The 18,027-nt window shown below is 39.9% G+C and overlaps 2 protein-coding genes across 2 annotated transcripts; one reads left to right on the plus strand and one right to left on the minus strand.

Annotated features, from left to right (window-relative positions):
• The first annotated feature begins 1,949 nt into the window (after window positions 1-1,949).
• LOC308082758 (nectin-1-like) lies at window positions 1,950-7,828 on the plus strand. Its single transcript, XM_080424757.1, has 6 exons — window positions 1,950-2,367; window positions 3,186-3,279; window positions 5,269-5,423; window positions 5,943-6,051; window positions 6,154-6,254; window positions 6,398-7,828. Coding segments are annotated over exons 1-6 (693 nt in total). The 5' UTR covers window positions 1,950-2,135; the 3' UTR covers window positions 6,400-7,828.
• Window positions 7,829-9,405: 1,577 nt separating this feature from the next.
• Window positions 9,406-16,413, minus strand: ccndbp1 (cyclin D-type binding-protein 1). Its single transcript, XM_080423672.1, has 11 exons — window positions 16,256-16,413; window positions 15,555-15,614; window positions 15,103-15,182; window positions 13,362-13,443; window positions 12,887-12,983; window positions 12,409-12,482; window positions 12,100-12,176; window positions 11,715-11,977; window positions 10,873-10,933; window positions 10,681-10,727; window positions 9,406-9,720 (listed from the first exon to the last, which is right to left on the minus strand). Exons 1-11 carry the CDS (start codon window positions 16,365-16,367, stop codon window positions 9,609-9,611), a joined length of 1,065 nt encoding a protein of 354 aa, XP_080279798.1. The 5' UTR covers window positions 16,368-16,413; the 3' UTR covers window positions 9,406-9,608.
• Between the last annotated feature and the right edge of the window lie 1,614 nt (window positions 16,414-18,027).

An 18,027-nucleotide genomic window follows, 5' to 3' on the forward strand; every position in this document is an offset into this window, starting at 1 on the left:
ATGTATTATTATCATTCTCATCATCATCATCTTCATTCATTATTATTATTATTATTATTAAGGTTTCTCTTTGTTTATAGACAACACAAGGTAGCCTGACTAAAGAACACCACGTTTCACTGCTGCGTTTCATCTCGTTGTTTTGACAGTCAAGCTTTGAGGAGACTCTTTTTCATTGAGAGAACATTACTTTATTTTTCCCATCATAATTTCAATGTGCTCGCAGCACCAGCCTCGTGTAGCCAGCCATGTAATATTTGGTCCAATAGCATGTGGAACAATTCTATGACATTTGGTCAATCCATTATGACGATATCCTTTTCTTCTTCTTTTTCTTTTTTTACATTTATGGCGCCCCTTATGGGTGTAGGTTGTACTGTCACTAAACGTTTCATCAATCAAGCACATTTTCATAGTGTTCATACTATAGTGTTCCATCCTACATCCACAATAGACCTTAATAAAACATCCTTTATGTTGTCCAGGTATCAAGGTGATAGGAGGAAAGCAAACGGCAGTACAAGGACAGAATATCTCCTTACCCTGCACACTGACTGGGAAATCTGCAGATGATGACATCTCTCAGATTTTCTGGAAGAAGAAAACCAGACAAAAGCCGGTAGTGCATGACTTCTTCACCATTTCACCGGAGCATGGGCCGGAGCTTGTCAATGGTCTTGACTATAGATTCAATTTCACTGGGAGTTTAAAAGAAAACAATGGAACTATCCATTTCTCTGATGTCAAGCTGTCAGATGAAGGAGTCTACACCTGCATCTTCACTCTCTTCCCAAGTGGATCCTACAGGACAGAAATACCTTTGACAGTGCTTGGTATAATATACCTTTTTTATAACATGATCAAATTGGCACATATTGAAGTTCTCCGTTGTATAATGAAGATAACTCATGTGGATCAGATGATCTGAGCGAGCTCAGAGCAGGCCGAGTTGGTTCTGGAGAACCACTTATCTGATTGACTTCACACTTGGACTTTGCACATCCTTGGGTCCTCAGCTATACGCACGCCAAGTGTAAAGTTAATCGGATTAACGGTTCTCGAGATATGCAAAGGACAGTTAGAGATACAGAAATACATACAGAGATCCCTGGAATAGATAGATAGGCAGGCAGGCAGGCAGGCAGGCAGGCAGGCAGGCAGGCAGACAGACAGACAGACAGACAGACAGACAGACAGACAGACAGACAGACAGACAGACAGACAGACAGACAGACAGACAGACAGACAGACAGACAGACAGACATATTGATCAAAGGGAACTGCTTTATGTTTCATTTATTGCTAATAATAAACCAATGTTTACATTTGATGAATTAGATTTGCTTGATTCTGATTGGTCAATCACTGAATTCAGCTGCGTGTTATTTCTGTATAAGACCAATGAGCTCTATAACAGGCCGCTGTCTAATCAAAGACTCAGAGCACCTGCTGCGCTGCTTGATTTTGTGCCGTATCCAACATGACAGCCATGTAAACAAACACGCAATGTCATGTACAGGCAGCTAAACATTACTCTCAAGAATGTTTTTGAAAACATTTGAAGCAAGAAATAGACGATGCAGTAGCCGAAAATGTATTCTTGTTTACTACTTACTTACTTCTTTTCCGAGGCGATCGTGCAAGAATCCCAGTGCAAGAATTATGGAATACTTTCATTTCCGTAAGCAAGGAAATACTTCATTTTGTTGTTACTTTTAGGTCAATTTATTAATTAATGTATTAAGTAGCCGTGTAATAAGCGGGATAATTGGTGGCCAGGCGGTCATGAAATAATCCCCTTCAGGGGGATTATGGCACCTCCGCTACGCGTCAGTGCCTAATCACCCTGTCGGGTTTTATTTCTCAACAATGACCGGCTGGCCGTCAATTATCCCTCGCATACGATAGCCCTATGCTGCTTGATAGCAATTTGAAATTAGAAATATTTTCCTTTTTTCACAGGATAAACATTGGCTGGATCAAATACTTTAATAATGTATGCAACTTAACATTGGATAGACTGCTGTTGCTACTTAATTGCTTGTACACCTCTCCTAGTCCCTCCAGTCACCAGCCTGAAAGGTGAAGTTCCTGTTCCTGTTGTGGGTGACAATTGGGTCACATATGTGAGCTGCATGGCTGCTGGTGCCAAACCTCCTGCAGAGGTGACCTGGGACACTGGATCTTCTGGAGAATCTCTGAGGGCAGTGACCAACTCCACTCAACATGCCAACAGCACCACCACCACAGTTAGCCATCTGGTCGGCATACCAACCAGAAATATAAGCCACTTCCTCATCCAGTGTGTGGTCAAGCAACAAGCCCTGGCAACAGAAGACACCCTGCCCTTCACCATCATGGTCCACTGTGGGTATACCTTCACCCCTTGACCTATGTAGGCCTGTCACAATTATTACATAATCGCCTAATCGCAATTATTTGAGATAATCGCAATTATCTTTTGCATGATCGTCATAATCGTTTCCATGTTGAGAAATATTCATACATTTTCAAACATTTTCTAAACATGGCAGAAATGGCCATTGCTACTGTTTACGAGCCTAAAAGGCCAAACAGAAATTGCAATTGTATTCATATGTTACAATGTTTAATGCCAAAAACACAAGTAAATCGTTAATCACAATTATTTGTATGACAATTAATCGTAAACTTGAATTTTGTAATCGTGACAGTCCTAGACCCATAGCTTACACTCTCCTATGTGTCACAATACAGAGTCACAATTAAAGTAACATAGTATTGTATTAATATAGGTGTGCGACTTTCATCCGTAGTTTTTTTAAGGACACATTCCTGAGTGTCTAATGAGTGTGATTAATGATTAATGAGTGTATAATATATATAAACCATGACTGAGAACTCTAACCTGGTGGAACAGTAAATGATTGGCGATGCAAAACAATCCATCAAGCAGGAGTCACAAGGCGTCAGTATGGATATTCAAAAGAGCCACTCATCTTAAAGTCAGTTGCAGCATTATTTATATAATAATGCTATTATCTCCAGTTCAGAATTTGGCTATTATTGATAATCGTGTGCACCAGTTGTAAATTGCAGCTTATCCACAGGGGTTCCATTATCTCCCGTTTATGGGTGTTACTGACATCATTCATAACTATTGTCTACACTGTTACTGTATGTCACTTTCATATTCGTTCTTGCAGATGCACCTCTGTCTGTGAACATCCATGAAACATCCAAACATGTGTTTGAATGTGTGTCTGACTCCAGTCCAACAGCTACGTACACCTGGAGCAGGTAGTTTCAACAAATGCAAATGTTAAGTCTCGGCACACATATTTACATTATATTTACATTACATTTTTACATTTACATTTAAACCTGAATGCTCACACACACTCTTACGTTGAAATGGCCACGCTGTCTGATGTAATGATTTCTTGTTAAAGGTAGGGTAAGTGATTTGCATTGGTTAAAATAAGTGTTAAATAGCTCTATATTCTGATAGTACTCATTGCTATAGAGTGTTTGTTCAGTATTAGGAGTCTCCTTGTCTCTCCACCTCTTTATTAAACAGAAAATGCATTTTCGTTTCAGTTTCAGTTTCATTTCCAATTTTATCCAACCAGGACAGAGAACTCAGTCAAGATACAGATTAAACAAGTGAAATTGGAAGTGATGACACTAAGAAATGAGCAGACAAAATTGGAACTGGAACACTATACAAATTAAGCTTAAAAATGGGTACTTTCTCCTGATTGGCTGAGATTTTGACACCTACCGAAACATTTATTTTCTGTTTATTAAAGAGCTGGAGAGACAGGGAGACATCTGTTACTGAAAAAACACTCTATAGCAATGATTACTATCAGAATATAGTGCTTTAACCTTTTAACAAAATACTTTTTGTTTTAACCAATGCAAATCACTTACCCTACCTTTAAGTTTATTTTGTATCCATGAACACGAATGTAACCAAATACACTCAACCTCAGCTAGACTGACACAGTGTCAGTGGTACCATATATTTCATGTATTTAGAAATTCTATCAACACTGAATGTCATTGGACCAAAATACTTAATTTCATATCAATATGCATGCAGTATGTTCGGTAGTATGGGTCTGTTATAGCGCCACCTGGAGGCCGATTTGTGCAAAACCCATTTTTTTTACATTACTCCTACAGATTTTATTCAAACGTCATGCAAATCGGTACACAGTATCTCTATAGTCATGTGATCAACACGGATAGTCCGATTTCCCATATTCCATCCTCATTGGCTCAGGTTCGCTTCCAAAATTTGCAGGATTGGTCCGTTTTGAACAAAATGTCTCAAATCATGAACGCAGCTTGCGATTTCCGTGAAATTTCCCAAACATATTCCCACTAGGCCAAGGAAGAAATGCCACCCTTTTCACATTGGCCTGTTATAGCGCCACCAGCAGGTCTAATTTAGCAAAACACATTTTTGGAACAAAATGCCTCAAATCATGAATGCAGTGTCTGATTGCCGTGAAAGGCCTAAGATGAATGGCACCCTTTTCACATTGGCCTATTATAGCGCCACCAGGAGGCCAGAATAACGTACCTGACCTGGCGGAGACCTGTGCTCCGAGGAGCACTTTTTCTAGTTATACTTGTATCCATGTTGAGACTGAATGACAGGCACAATAATGAATCAGGCTTTGTATTAATGAAACTGGGTAGGATGAACGCGTAGTTCTTTTTCCATTTTTATTTGAATGCTCTGTCAACTTTTAGACTTTTGAATAAAACCCTTCTCTTGTGGAAAAAAGTGAACTGTGTTCCATATGCCGTAATGTTTTAAACAGTATACTGTTTCTCTCCTTATCTAAGAAGAGACCTTGAATTATGTAAGAGCCTGGCCTGTTCTATGAAAGAGCTCTTGTTCTTCTCTGTTTGGGTATGACCCTTGTCTCCCTCCAGATAAAATGTTCCTTTTCCGTTTTTAATTAACTAAATTTCCTCTCAGTCTTGCCATACAATGGCTTAAGAAACAATTGGTCTACGACTACGGTCAGCCTTTCTTCCCGACCCCTGGCATATTCAGTAGAATGTTATTATTTAGAAGTACCTTCAACACAGAATGTCATTAGACCAAAAGACTAACTTTGAACCATGGAAATATATTTTCACAATATAGTATGGCCACTTATTAATTGTCTTATTTTCTCAAACATTCTATTTCACATTGTGACACTGCATTATGTTCTGTGTGGGATTCACTCATCGTTGGTATGGCTGTGTGTGTCTCTGATTTAGAATGAACCAGTCATTGCCCAGGTCTGGGATCAGTGCAGAGGGAGGCAGGCTGCAGTTCATCAGCCTCACCTCTGACCTGGGCGGTCTCTATGTCTGTGAGGCATCCAACCCCTATGGACAAAAATATGCGTCTCTCTATGTTTACTATGACACAGGTGAGAAATATGCATTAATAGCAAGAAAGAGACGTTAAATCACAGGGGAAGTTGAGTGTTGTGGAGGAAGAGATCAAATTTATGCTGTACCTGTTTTAGCAAGTTGTGAAGGAACTGTAATTTGAGAGCGACCAAAACGTCTTTGCTTTCTATTATCACTTTTATATCCGTGAGAAAGCACATGTTAGCGAAAATGAAGATAAGAAAATCAAACACAACTATATGCAGGAGTGTGAGAAGCGGTCATGGTTTTCTTACATTTCAGACGCGATTGAAGGGTGATCATGGAGAGCTTTTTCGACACAGACCTCTGCTCTACGTTGGTAGATTTTGGGGCTGCTGTAGCTTAGTGGTAGAAAGGCTGTCTGGTAATGAGAAGGTCACTGGTTCGCCTCCAGGCCCCAGTCTATGTGTCAAAGTGTCCATGAGCAAGACACTGAACCCCAAAAAAGTCCCAACATGCCTTTTTTTGTTATGACCATTTTGAGTATTTTACCTCTGTCTTCTGCTCATTTATAGGACCCTGCACTACCTGTTGGACTGTATTTATAATTTCTATTGTGATTATTGTTGCTGTTGCTGGTGTTGCCTTGTGGTTCTACACGCAAAAACACAGAGCTTTACCCTGGTAACTATCAATAGCACATATTTGTATTTTAGATACTCTGAAGAAATGCTAAAAACATATCCATGAAGTATTTGTTGTATAAATTGATGATTACTTGACCAGGAGAGAAGAAGCGAGGCCTCTCAGTCACTCCGAAAGATCTCCTAACGACCTACATGATGAGAACCAGGGAAAAGAAGAAGGAGATCGAGAGACACAATCATGTAAACCATTTCATTTGACATGAAGCTTAATTATTTCAAGAACTTAGTTTGTTCGTTTTTTGTTGTTGTTTTAATTTGATCATGGATGCATGCATTCATAAAAATAATTTATTTTGAATCGTTGAATGATTGATTTATCTTAGAGATCTCTGGAATGTCCAAAAAGAAGAAAGAGAGGAGCCACCTTTGGACAACATGGATTGCAGTAGTGTCTCATTCTCTTAACATCAACACAGTCCTGCCACAGGTAATCGGTGGACCGAAGCAGAGGAAGAGCTGTTGGCATCTGCATTATTGTAAAGTGTCTCTGTTTCATGACATGATCCTTTTAACCCATTAAGACCGGGAACACATCTGTTTCATTAAAACATTTCTTTGGCTATTCAAAAATAGTAGATATACATAGCGCGGCACCGAAATGTTCACGATAAAAAAAAGAAAAATAGCCCAAAGTATAATATAATGGTTATAGCAAAAAAACTAAAATGACACAGTATGCGTTCCCGGATTGAATGGGTTAAATGGTACCACTTAGTGGCAGTGGGGTGTGGTGTGGTGTTGGCTGCAAGTGGTGAGCCACAGGGCAGCATTCTGCGCCGATGCGGCAATGAATTGGGTAAATGTGATTAGCTGTCAGCCCATAATAGACATTATGTTGCATTGTCGTGCCATCCCGTGGCTCTCCGCTTGCAGTTGATAACATACTACACCCCACTACCACACATGACTACAGTCAGACATCTACCAATGCATGTTAACAAACTACTGTTTACTATACTGTACTGTACTGTAGGAATAGAATGCTAAAATTCAAACTGTATACTGTTTTGTAAGACATAATGTAAAAAGGGTAAGCTAAGCTACAGCAGCCCCAAAATCTACCAATCTAGAGCAGAGCTCTGTGTTGAAAAAGCTCTCCTTCAATCACGTCTGAAATGTAAGAAAACCATGACCGCTTCTCACACTCCTGCATACAGTTGTGTTTGTTTTTCTTACCTTCATTTTCGCCAGCATGTGCTTTCTCAACTAAGAGGCACTGAATTGTATATATTTACATAATATATTCAGTGCCTCTAAGTTGGAGAAACATTGGACTTCACGTAGATGTACCATTTCACGTTCATCATGGGATTTGTGATACTTGGTAGAGTAACAGAAGTTTTGTGATTGGATATTCATATTTCACAGGTCCATAATCAGGTATGTGCCTGTCTGAGAGCATAATACAAGCTCAACACAAATACAGATCCCATAGTCCCAATAAGGTGAAATACGCACAAGAACGACCACATAACTGTAAATGTCCCTGTCTGACGATTGGTCGTTATGTCACTATAGCTACTGTGGGTTCTTCCTGACACAAGTGAAAGGATTTTGATAAAAAATAGTATGTGTTGAGAGAAGTTGTACAGTAATAGCACGTTCATGTGGAATGGTTATTCTGAAAAAATATACCAGTGAAAGATTATATAAAAAATTACATTGTAGTTGAAGTCATACATTCATTTTAGCAAAACATGTTTGTCATTGCAGCCTGTCTATGCGGAAGTACTGCTGTAGGGTCCTAATGCCTTGTCGGAAACTGTATTTATACATTTTAAGACTCATAACTTGATTTACAAGTTTAAAACATACATTCATTAACCACTTAAAGGTAGGGTAAGTGATATATATATATATATATATATTTTTTTTTTCTTTTTTTTTTTCTGAACCCTGAATAGAGTTCTTAGTTCTTAGCTCTCAGCAGACTACATGTTGTAAATTGTTCTAAAATTGGTAATAATCAGAATTAGTTTTTTAAGTCTGACGTCATTTTGTAGTCCGACGTCACTTCCGGTTCCAAGAGGCACCAAGCGCCGTCCACTCCTCATTGTAATCAAACATGTCGGTACCCGTAAATCTTTTTACAATAACCTCCTTTTTCAGAAAGGAACCATTGAGGGTTATTAAGGGTCTTAATGCTAATTGCGAACGCAGCGGAAGGAGGCGCGCCTCCGCGCAAGTGGAGCATACTATGAAACCGTGCTCGGGTTGTGTGTGTGTGTGTGTGTGTGTGTCTGTCTGTATGTCTGTCTGTGTGCATGCAGTACCTATGTAGAGGGCGCCAGAGTGCAGGAATTTAGACAATGCAATGCAACACACACACACACACACACACACACACACACACACACACACACCATCCCCCATCACAGTGAAATAACACGGATTACAAGTCCGTAAATACACAATATTTTCGAGCTGCGTTCGCTTCCAGCGTTCGCGCGTCTTACTTGTATATATATATATATATATATATATTTATATCTATTATATATTATTATATTATTTATGTGTGTGTGTGTGTGTGTGTCTATATATATATATATATATATATATATATATATATATATATACAAATAAATAAAGTAACCATTTCCTCTTCTCTTTGTCGTTGCCAGGAAAGCTGTAGAGTAACACTTTAATCGTTCTTTTAGTCTCAGATCTGTTAAAACAGCAAGGGACACAGCACTGCGGTATATTGGCAAAACACACACTTGGACCCGGAAGTTGTTCTGGCGGGGGCACATACGCCACGGCTTAACAGAATAGGCACATACGCCCTATGACATGTTTTATGAGGGTTTATGAGAGGCTGGGTAAGGACTTGCAGCATCCAAAGTTAACATATCCATCCTTCAGCTCCCCGTATCAGGAGGATGGATTTCAATAGGTTTGCAGAATACAGAGTGCCAAGAGCTGAGTAGACTAACACCTCACAAGTCAGTGATTTCAGGACCTATTTCTTGTGTTTCAAATGTGACGTAGTTAGGAGGTTCAAAGGGAAGGGCCCTAGCTATAAAAGCATGTACTACTTCATACTTCACTATGTTAACCTGATGCAACAACTTCAGTATCTTGTGTCAACTCGCTGCAGCTACTTAAATAAATCTGTGCTTCAATGAGGATTCTGGTCTCTGTCTGGTTCCTGAAATTACTCCATCACAACACGCTTGTAAATAAATGTTTCTATATCGTTATTACTGAAACCTGAGTCAAGTTGTTTTATCTGAATCATTTGAGTTTTCATTTATGCTAGAAATAATTCTACTGGAAGTCCGGAAATTAGTATGTAACAGGAGAAATACACTTTTATTCATATTCCTTGGCATTCCCAACATAAAAACACATTTCTACTCCTGTATTAATGCACTTGACTTGCTTTCGCACACACACACACACACACACACACACACACACACACACACACACACACACACACACACACACACACACACACACACACACACACACACACACACACACACACACACACACACACACACACACACACACACACACACACACTCTCTAGCTGTCTGGTTGTTGAATGAGGAGTCTGGTCTTCTGCAGATTGTGGTCGATGGCTCCTTCTAGGAACTGAACCCAGGTCAGCTCTGACTCTCCACACACATGACTGGACCTGAGAGAGAGAGAGAGAGAGAGAGAGAGGCCTTTAACATGACTAGACCTGAGACCTTTACACGACTCGAACTGAGATAGACCTTTACATGACTCGAACTGAGAGAGAGACCTTTACATGACTTGAACTGAGAGAGAGCTTTACGTGACTAGACCTGTGACAGAGAGAGCAATCAATTTAACAGCTGCAATTCTAGTGTTCCAATTATGTTTTTTTTGTTTTGTTTGTTTCATCACTTTCACTTGTTTATCCTGTATCCTGAATGAGTCCTTTCTCCCGACCTGAAAATGTATTTTCTGTTTACCAACTAGCCAGTAAACAGACAGGGAGACCCCTGTTACTGAAATAACACTAATTGATTACTAAGGGAATATAGAGCAATTTAACACTTAATTAACAAAAGAAAATAAAAACTAATAAATAACTTCCACCACCCTCAAATGAATAACATTAAAGAGAGTAACAGGGATTAAAGCAAAAGCAAATCTCACGACACATCATTCTAAACCCATGTTCCTGCTGTCCTACAATACTGCCAGGTGAAGAAATCACAGATTGAGGCTTTAACCTTTGCTTTATGAAATATCCAAGACTATTATGGTTTTATGGAAGATGCTTCTCAACTAAATTAGTTTGACGTGTTCTAATAGTCTTTAATTTTATAAAAATCAATCAATCGTGGCGACTAAGACCTTTAATTCACTGTCTACTAAAGAGGAATTATGGGCACCAGTCAGTCATTTCTTTGTATTTAAGTTATTAGTCATAATCTGCCCTGTGCTTTATTTACAAAGCTTAAAAGGAAACAGGAATGTAAATTTGTATTTATACGTATGTTCCAATGTTCAATGACAAAAACACAATCAAATCATCAATCACGATTATTTGTAGGACAATTAATTGTCAACTAAAATGTCATGATCATTAACAGCCGTCCAGTGAATAGTCCAGTGCCCTCACCTGGTGATGCCCAGAACCTTCTTTAACACTGATGCCGCTTTAGACGCCTGTGGACAGAAACACATTCTATAAGACTGGACTTCAAACACTGGACAACATCCAGGTCATTATTCGTGCATCTTGCATTCTTGAGCACAGAATTAACTGTGTGTGTGTGTGTGTGTGTGTGTGTGTGTGTGTGTGTGTACGTACATTGTTCTCCACTCCACTGTACTCCATGGGAGGATACAAACTCAGTGCCAGGTCATCAACACTGAGAGAGCGAGAGATTTACATAGCATCTTTATACTTTACACACGTGAAATGATATAATTATATTGCTTTAACATTGATCAGCTTGTTTTCCTAAACTGTGAGCTGAGAAACAGGGCTTAGACTGTTATCTGTTCAGATAAGCCTAGTAAGGAGTATCCTGTCTACACTCACAGCTGGCAGAAGAGACAGCCCGTGTTTTACGGCCATGAGAAAAAAGTTGAATAGAGAACTGTTTGTTGTTTTACTTTAGACCAGTTTTGAGTTGACGGTCTGGGGAGAGTTGGCCTGTCTGTCGGTGTGCCTTGCTGGTGTATGATGTATGTTGTGTGACTGTTACTGTTAGCACAACATACATCGCGCTGTAAATAAAACTTTCTATTATATTTTAATATTGCATCCTGAAATTTAAGGCATTATCTGATCTTTTGAGAGTTACTGAACTCTTGACGAAAACATCGCTTTGATAGACGTTGTGTCCACTCAGCCATTGCAGCATTAAACAAACTGCCTGGCCGACATGTTGTTGTATGTTAGCCAGTATCGATGTGTTTTAGAGATTCTACTTCTACATACATATGTCTTTGCTGTATATTGTGTTGTAATTTTGTTCTTGTAAGTGTAATCTTAACTTTTTATTATCTTTCGTGTGTATGTATTGTGTGTATGTAATTGACGGAAATGGTCATAAATCGTGAAAATAAATAGTGAAAATAGCAGGTGTGTGTTTCAGTGAGAGTGTGTGTGTGTGTGTGTGTGGGGGGGGGGGGGGGGGTACCCACGCAGGACTGATGTCGTTGGTGACATCAGCGAGGTCGTCCAGTTGTTCTATGTTCTGGGCGGTGGTGACGTCACCGTTACTCCTCACAGCCGCCGTCAGCTTCCTCAGACAGGCCGCAGACACCTTCATCAGACCCTGGCACGGACCAATGACACGCCGGTCTTGCTCCGACCAATAGGTGTCCTGGTTATCTCGAGGCTCCACCCCGTCCTGAATGTCGTTGTCCATGACGTCACCGAAGGGGTCGTTGACCTCTAGCAGAGCCTGGAGAAGAGGAGAGGAGAGTGCATATTATCAACCAATGTGCACTGGTATTGGTTTCCTGTAACTGTAGTCTACATTTTTCAGCGAATATAGCCTATTTATTTTCTTTTACATACACACACCTGCTCAATCTCCTCTATTGCATCTTTGACCACTCCTATGTGAGAAGAAAGGACCAGCAACACTGCTGCCTTGTTATCTGGACGGACAGACACACACACACACACACACACACACACACACACACACACACACACACAGATGTTACCAACAACAGAAGGTTTCCCTGGCCTAAAGCATTAACTAAATGTTAAAAATATTTAATGTCAAATAATGTAATATTATATACACAATAATTTTCATGGAAGAATCCACTAAATAATAACATGTTCTGGTCTGTTGAATGTACTGACTGTGTTGGATGTACTGACCTTGAGGCAGTTGCCCAAAGCGGTCGCATGCTGACCACACAGTTCCTGTTGTATTCAACTGCTCCTGAGACAGACTGGAGACAGACAGACAGACAGACAGACAAACAAGACAGACATTTTGAAAACAAAGTTACAAAGTGCTTTCCAACTAACACAATGAAAATAGTTGAGTAAATAAAAGCATGTTGTTCCCCTACACAAATGCCGAATCAAGTATCTAGTCCAATCTCACCGGTCACGCTACGAGTTGGAATAAAAGATGGAAGCACCAAACAAAGTATTCCAAGAAAGTAACTGAAGAAACTTGTCGGATTCATCAAATAACTAATTTAATCCGGTCGAGGGGGAATCATTTTGGAGGAGCGCGTTTTTGGTTTCCATGCTTGATGACGCCAAGTTATATTCGCTCTAGACCGGATAAGAAAACTGCAAAAGAAGTTGATCCCAGTCTAGGGTGAACTCTAGTGTGTGTGTGTACCTCTGTAAGGGTGAACTCAGGATGACCTCTACTAGCTGTATGACTCCCCGCAGTACATTTACTGTGGCGTTTCTGATCGCTCGCCGCAGACTAATGCCTGAAACACACACACACACACACACACACACACACACACACACACACACACACACACACACACACACACACACACACACACACACACACACACACACACACACACACACACACACACACACACACACACACACACACACACACACACACACACACACACACACACACACACACCCACCCCTAAATCAATAGTTCAAACTTTTTAGTGATCCTAAATCCTGAAAAGGGTTTGCCTGGCATTGGCCAGACTGATAACGTGCATGAGAGTGAATCCACGTTATCAGTCTGGTTAATGCCAGGCTAGAAAAACGTATGTTGCTATATGTATATAGCTAAAATCTAAAATGACACAGATGATTTCCCGGAGCTGTCACTGTACCTTGACTTTTGGGAAGCCAATAGTAAACAGTGGACAAAGTTAGAATGCTCTTCTGAATGGACTCTGACAACCTCTCACCATCCTGGAGCGAGAGAGAAATGGAGGGAGAAATGGAGGGAGGGAGGAAGAGATGGATGGAGGGGGGGTGAGGGAGGTAGAGAGAATGGAAACAAGGGAAATTGGACATTTAATAATAAGTGTAATCACTCGTTGCTAAACACAATGCTCTAGTGCTGTACAGTGGTATCAAGCCGCACTCTACACAATCAATGATCGGTCGACCGATTGATCAACAATCAATCAATCTACTGCCATTCAGTGATAGTGGCAAATTGCATTGGATAATTTCACTTTTATTACTGACTGCAATCACAAATGACATTTCTACAAATAATAATAACTAGAGGTTTGAGCCGCTTCGCGGCCCTCACATCTAGGCCCTCTCCTCTCCTCCTCGCCTCCTCTCCTCCTCCCCTCCCCTCTCCTCTATTTCCCCTTCTCTCCTCTCCTCTTTTTTTGGTGCTGTGGCTAAAATGTAAGAGATGTAAGGGATGTAGATGTACAATAGCTCTGCACAGACGTCTTGCGAAGTCCGGCATAAACGCTATGCGAAGCCCTGCCAATCACTCAAGTCAATTAGAGTAGCAGGATAATACAATTTATAATATAAGATAATAATTATTATTATTTATATTATTTATTATTATGAGGGTCTGATTGGCCTATCAGGGAATCAGTCAAGCTGAGAGTCTGATCACTGATCAAGGTGGGGTAAGAAGCCTAAAGAATAGCCAGAGCTCTGATCAATAGTCTGTGGCAAGTTTGGAGGCAAGTGGAGTGATACTGTGCTGACCAACTCCGGACGTACTTTGGAGGTCATTTCCATAGATATATATATATATATATATATAAACACTAGATGACTCACCCGCGCTGCTGGCCAATGGAGTACGACGTTGCCACATGGCAGCCATCTTGCGACAGTCAGCTCGCTCATTCATAACATTATGTCTATGGTACATGTACTATTGAAATAACCATAGCGTGCTCAATTTTCATCCAATTTTCAAACGGTTTGGTGTGTTGTAAACACCAAAGATGTAGTTATGATACTGCATACTTAATGTTATTTTCATATAAAGTCCATGATTATAATTATAAGTACTAGACCATACCCGGTGAAGGGTGCAGGCGAAAGTACAGACCTTGCTGCTTGTTTCTCGCGCAAAACCTGGCAACGTTATCTCCCATTGTTTGACACATAATGGCTAATAAATTTGATGAAATTGAGAAACGGGCTTCGCAGTTAAGTTCAGATGGTAATGGGCAATGGCTGTGTGCAAAATCAGATCAAGTGCTCCAGCCAGTGAGGAGAAACGGGCACACAGTTTTGCTGACACCAAGACACCAAGACAGACACCATGGCCACAGAGGTTTGTCAAATTATAGGAGGATGCAGTATCATAACTACATCTTTTGGTGTTTACAACACACCAACCCATTTGAAAATCGTATGAAAATTGAGCACGCTATGGTTATTTCAATAGTACATGCACCATAGACATAATGTTATGAATGACGGTCGCAAGATGGCCGCGGTTGAGCTACGCTTGCGACGCCCCCTTGAGCCATCTAGCCTTTCTTATATATATCTATGGTCATTTCAATTAAAGTAATAGGATAGGATAGAATATATAAAAAAAGATTATAAAAATAATAATAATAATAATAATGGTCTGACCTCTTGTGATGGCACTGGGGGTTTGGAGAAGGCCAGGCTGAGTTTAGTAGCTTCCTGGGACACAGTCTTCACTGCCTGGTCTGACAACAGAAGAGAAATGTTTACTTTGACGTACTATACATGAGGACATGCAGACAAGCAGAGTAAAGGACGAGGCTATCAGCCGAATGATAGAAAACTAGAATAGAGAAACACAATGACAGGTTGTCATTCTTTTCACCACATCTCGTTTCCCTCGTTTCGGGGAGGGAAACATGACGTGGGAGAAAGAGAGAGAACATGATGCTTATGGGAAGGTAACTTCAATAATGAGACAATGATAAAACGTAAACCCTATACTTTGCCCTACACCAAATAGCCCAAAAAAGGAGCGCCAGGTTGAAAGTGGTTAATACAAACCACTGTACTGATTGATCATGTTTGTATGAGAAGGAACAGGAAAACAACTCAACTCAGCGTATCCCAGAAGTTGGAGAGGTTGAACGCTCCATCAGTCTCGTTGGACTCGCCATCTGTGGACAAATAACACACAGAAAACAAAAACATTAAGTATTATAATGATTATTATGAGAACCACAGAGTGTTTGAACACTTTAATGTGTTGTCCTGTAGGCCGGACAAGTGGATAACACTTCAACACTCAAATAAAATCAATCAAGAATCAAAGACAGAAACGGTTTAAATACAGGCTACTATCATGTCATAAATAATGCTGCTGCTATGGAGGAACTGATATACAAAATAACTAAGACAGACAGACAGAGAGAGAGAGAGAGAGAGAGAGAGACAGACAGACAGACAGACAGACAGACAGATTTGATTCAGGAACATTGACAAGACTCTGACAGCTAGACTGCTAAAAGTTACAGTTCACCAACGTCTTCAGGGAAGACAGGAATGCATTTATTTATTCATTTGTGTGTGTGTGTGTGTGTGTGTGTGTGTGTGTGTGTGTGTGTGTGTGTGTGTGTGTGTGTGTGTGTGTGTGTTTGTCTATGTATAGACGGACACACATTTCAGTCCCTGTTAAATAAACTAAAAAGCCCTGTGTTAGTTAGTTAGTTAGCTAGCTAGCAGGTTAGCATTAGCATGCATGTGAACCTGCCATGTTGTTGTTGTTGTATTATGTGTGACTATAAACCTCCTATAATACCTCTGACCGTGTCTCTGACACACTGGATGGTGTTGAGCAGGTTCCTCAGAGGAACACGGACATCTCCACGGATGTTCTCATCATCACCCACAGCAGCTCCACTCATCATCATCCTCACGCTGAACCATCAAACACACGAGGACTGCGTGTTGTTGTGGAACTTTGGGATCGGGGACCGTTTACAGGTGTTACACCACATCCAGCGTTGGGTTCTGTGAGAGAAATAAGCAATCGGGTCTAGGAAAACGAGCCCAAAAGAAGCGACTACATGAGGCCACATGCACTTTATAAACCGATATGCATTGATTGGCTAATTGAAGTAGGTACTACTTGTAGATCTGCTATTTTCAAAAACTCTTGCAATTAAATGTGGAATTTTTTTTTTTTTTTTTTTTAATTTAAACATTCTAACAACAAAAATGCTCTCTGGCACGAAACATTTTCATGAAAATATTTGAGAACCACTGGTTTAAATAATAATTTTAAAAAATGTGGAAGCAAGCCCAAGTAAGCAAGTCCGCTTTAGAACGAGCCCAAAAAACGCAACCCGCAACTACCAATATTTACAAGCAACTTTAGATAAAAACAAGCCCAAATTCGCTTATAATAAGCGGACATGGCAACACGGGTGTTACACGCCACATCTAGTCGGAAGGAAATAAGAGCGACACGTAGTAATTTTTAACTGCACTACACTGCTGCCATCTTGTGGTGAAAGTAAGGCACTGCAATTTGAAAGAGGTTGAACAAAAAGTGATTCTTCTCAAAGTGGGGGTCCGGAAAGAGACATTTTATGTCTCCCCTGGACCAAAATTAGTGAAAATAGACGATCTTCAGTATTATTCTTTTTCTCTAATGTATGGAATTTCTTTGATTTTCTTTTTTTAATATAATTCATGTATGAAATTCTTTTTGAAATGTTTTTTGTTTGTTTTTGATTGAATTAATGAATTGTGGACTCTTGTGAAATAATAATAATTTAAACAAATGAAAAATAAGGGGATATTTACTCATGACCCATAAAAATGGGGCTTTAGAGGGTTCCAGGTCTCCAGCTAAATGATTGATAGTTAGAAACCAAATGGATCCTTTCAGGTCTGTAACTCTGAAAGTGTAAGATGGAACCAAATGGATTATGGACCCATAGCTAATGGTTCCATACAGTATGTACACTCTCAGAGTTTTAATGCAATACCAAACTCGAGGTCCTTGAAATGAAAAGGTCTGGGAAATGTACAGTACCTGTGTGTCTATTTGCGAAACACGTGTGATTGCAAACGTTTTAACAGTATTAGCACAATCTACTTGTACCCAGATCCCCTAACAAAAGTTTTCAAATAATTGTAGAGGAGTAAAAAGTACAATAATTGCCTTTGAGATGTAGTGGAGTAGAAGTAAGAGTATTGACATTTGGAAACACTCCAGTAAAGTAAAAATACATCAAAATTGTACTTACGTACAATACTTGAGTAAATGTACTTAGTTACTTTCCACCACTGGTTGCAATCACATGCAATTGTGTATGCCGTTCAATAGCTGGCAGGAGATCTGTAGAACATTGTCCTGCATAGTGTGACCATGGCCATGCTCAGGTTAAATACCGGTTTACACCACTAATCACCAAATTAATTTGGAGCAACAGCTTCATCGACATTGATGGATTTGCATAAGCAATTATTCTTATGATTTATTTTAATTACTATTACATGTGTAATGGTACACAACACACAACCACAGTCAAAGGCAACTGACAAACGCAACAGAGTCACAAA

This window comes from Gymnoscopelus braueri (assembly GCF_963280865.1).
Source record: "Gymnoscopelus braueri genome assembly, chromosome: 3".
NCBI classification, from domain to species: Eukaryota; Metazoa; Chordata; class Actinopteri; order Myctophiformes; family Myctophidae; genus Gymnoscopelus; species Gymnoscopelus braueri.

What these genes read in the sequence shown, in the direction of transcription:
- LOC308082758 (XM_080424757.1), top strand. Translation starts at nt 2,136, where the DNA reads ATGGCTGCTGGTGCCAAACCTCCTGCAGAGGTGACCTGGGACACTGGA. An exon ending in CTATGTTTACTATGACACAG is followed by an intron (nt 5,424 to 5,942) that starts GTGAGAAATATG and finishes GCTCATTTATAG; the next exon opens with GACCCTGCACTACCTGTTGG. An exon ending in AAACACAGAGCTTTACCCTG is followed by an intron (nt 6,052 to 6,153) that starts GTAACTATCAAT and finishes TTACTTGACCAG; the next exon opens with GAGAGAAGAAGCGAGGCCTC.
- ccndbp1 (XM_080423672.1), bottom strand. Translation starts at nt 16,367, where the DNA reads ATGATGATGAGTGGAGCTGCTGTGGGTGATGATGAGAACATCCGTGGA. An exon ending in CAACTTCTGGGATACGCTGA is followed by an intron (nt 15,183 to 15,554) that starts GTTGAGTTGTTT and finishes TTCTGTTGTCAG; the next exon opens with ACCAGGCAGTGAAGACTGTG. An exon ending in CTGAGTTCACCCTTACAGAG is followed by an intron (nt 12,483 to 12,886) that starts GTACACACACAC and finishes GTCTGTCTCCAG; the next exon opens with TCTGTCTCAGGAGCAGTTGA.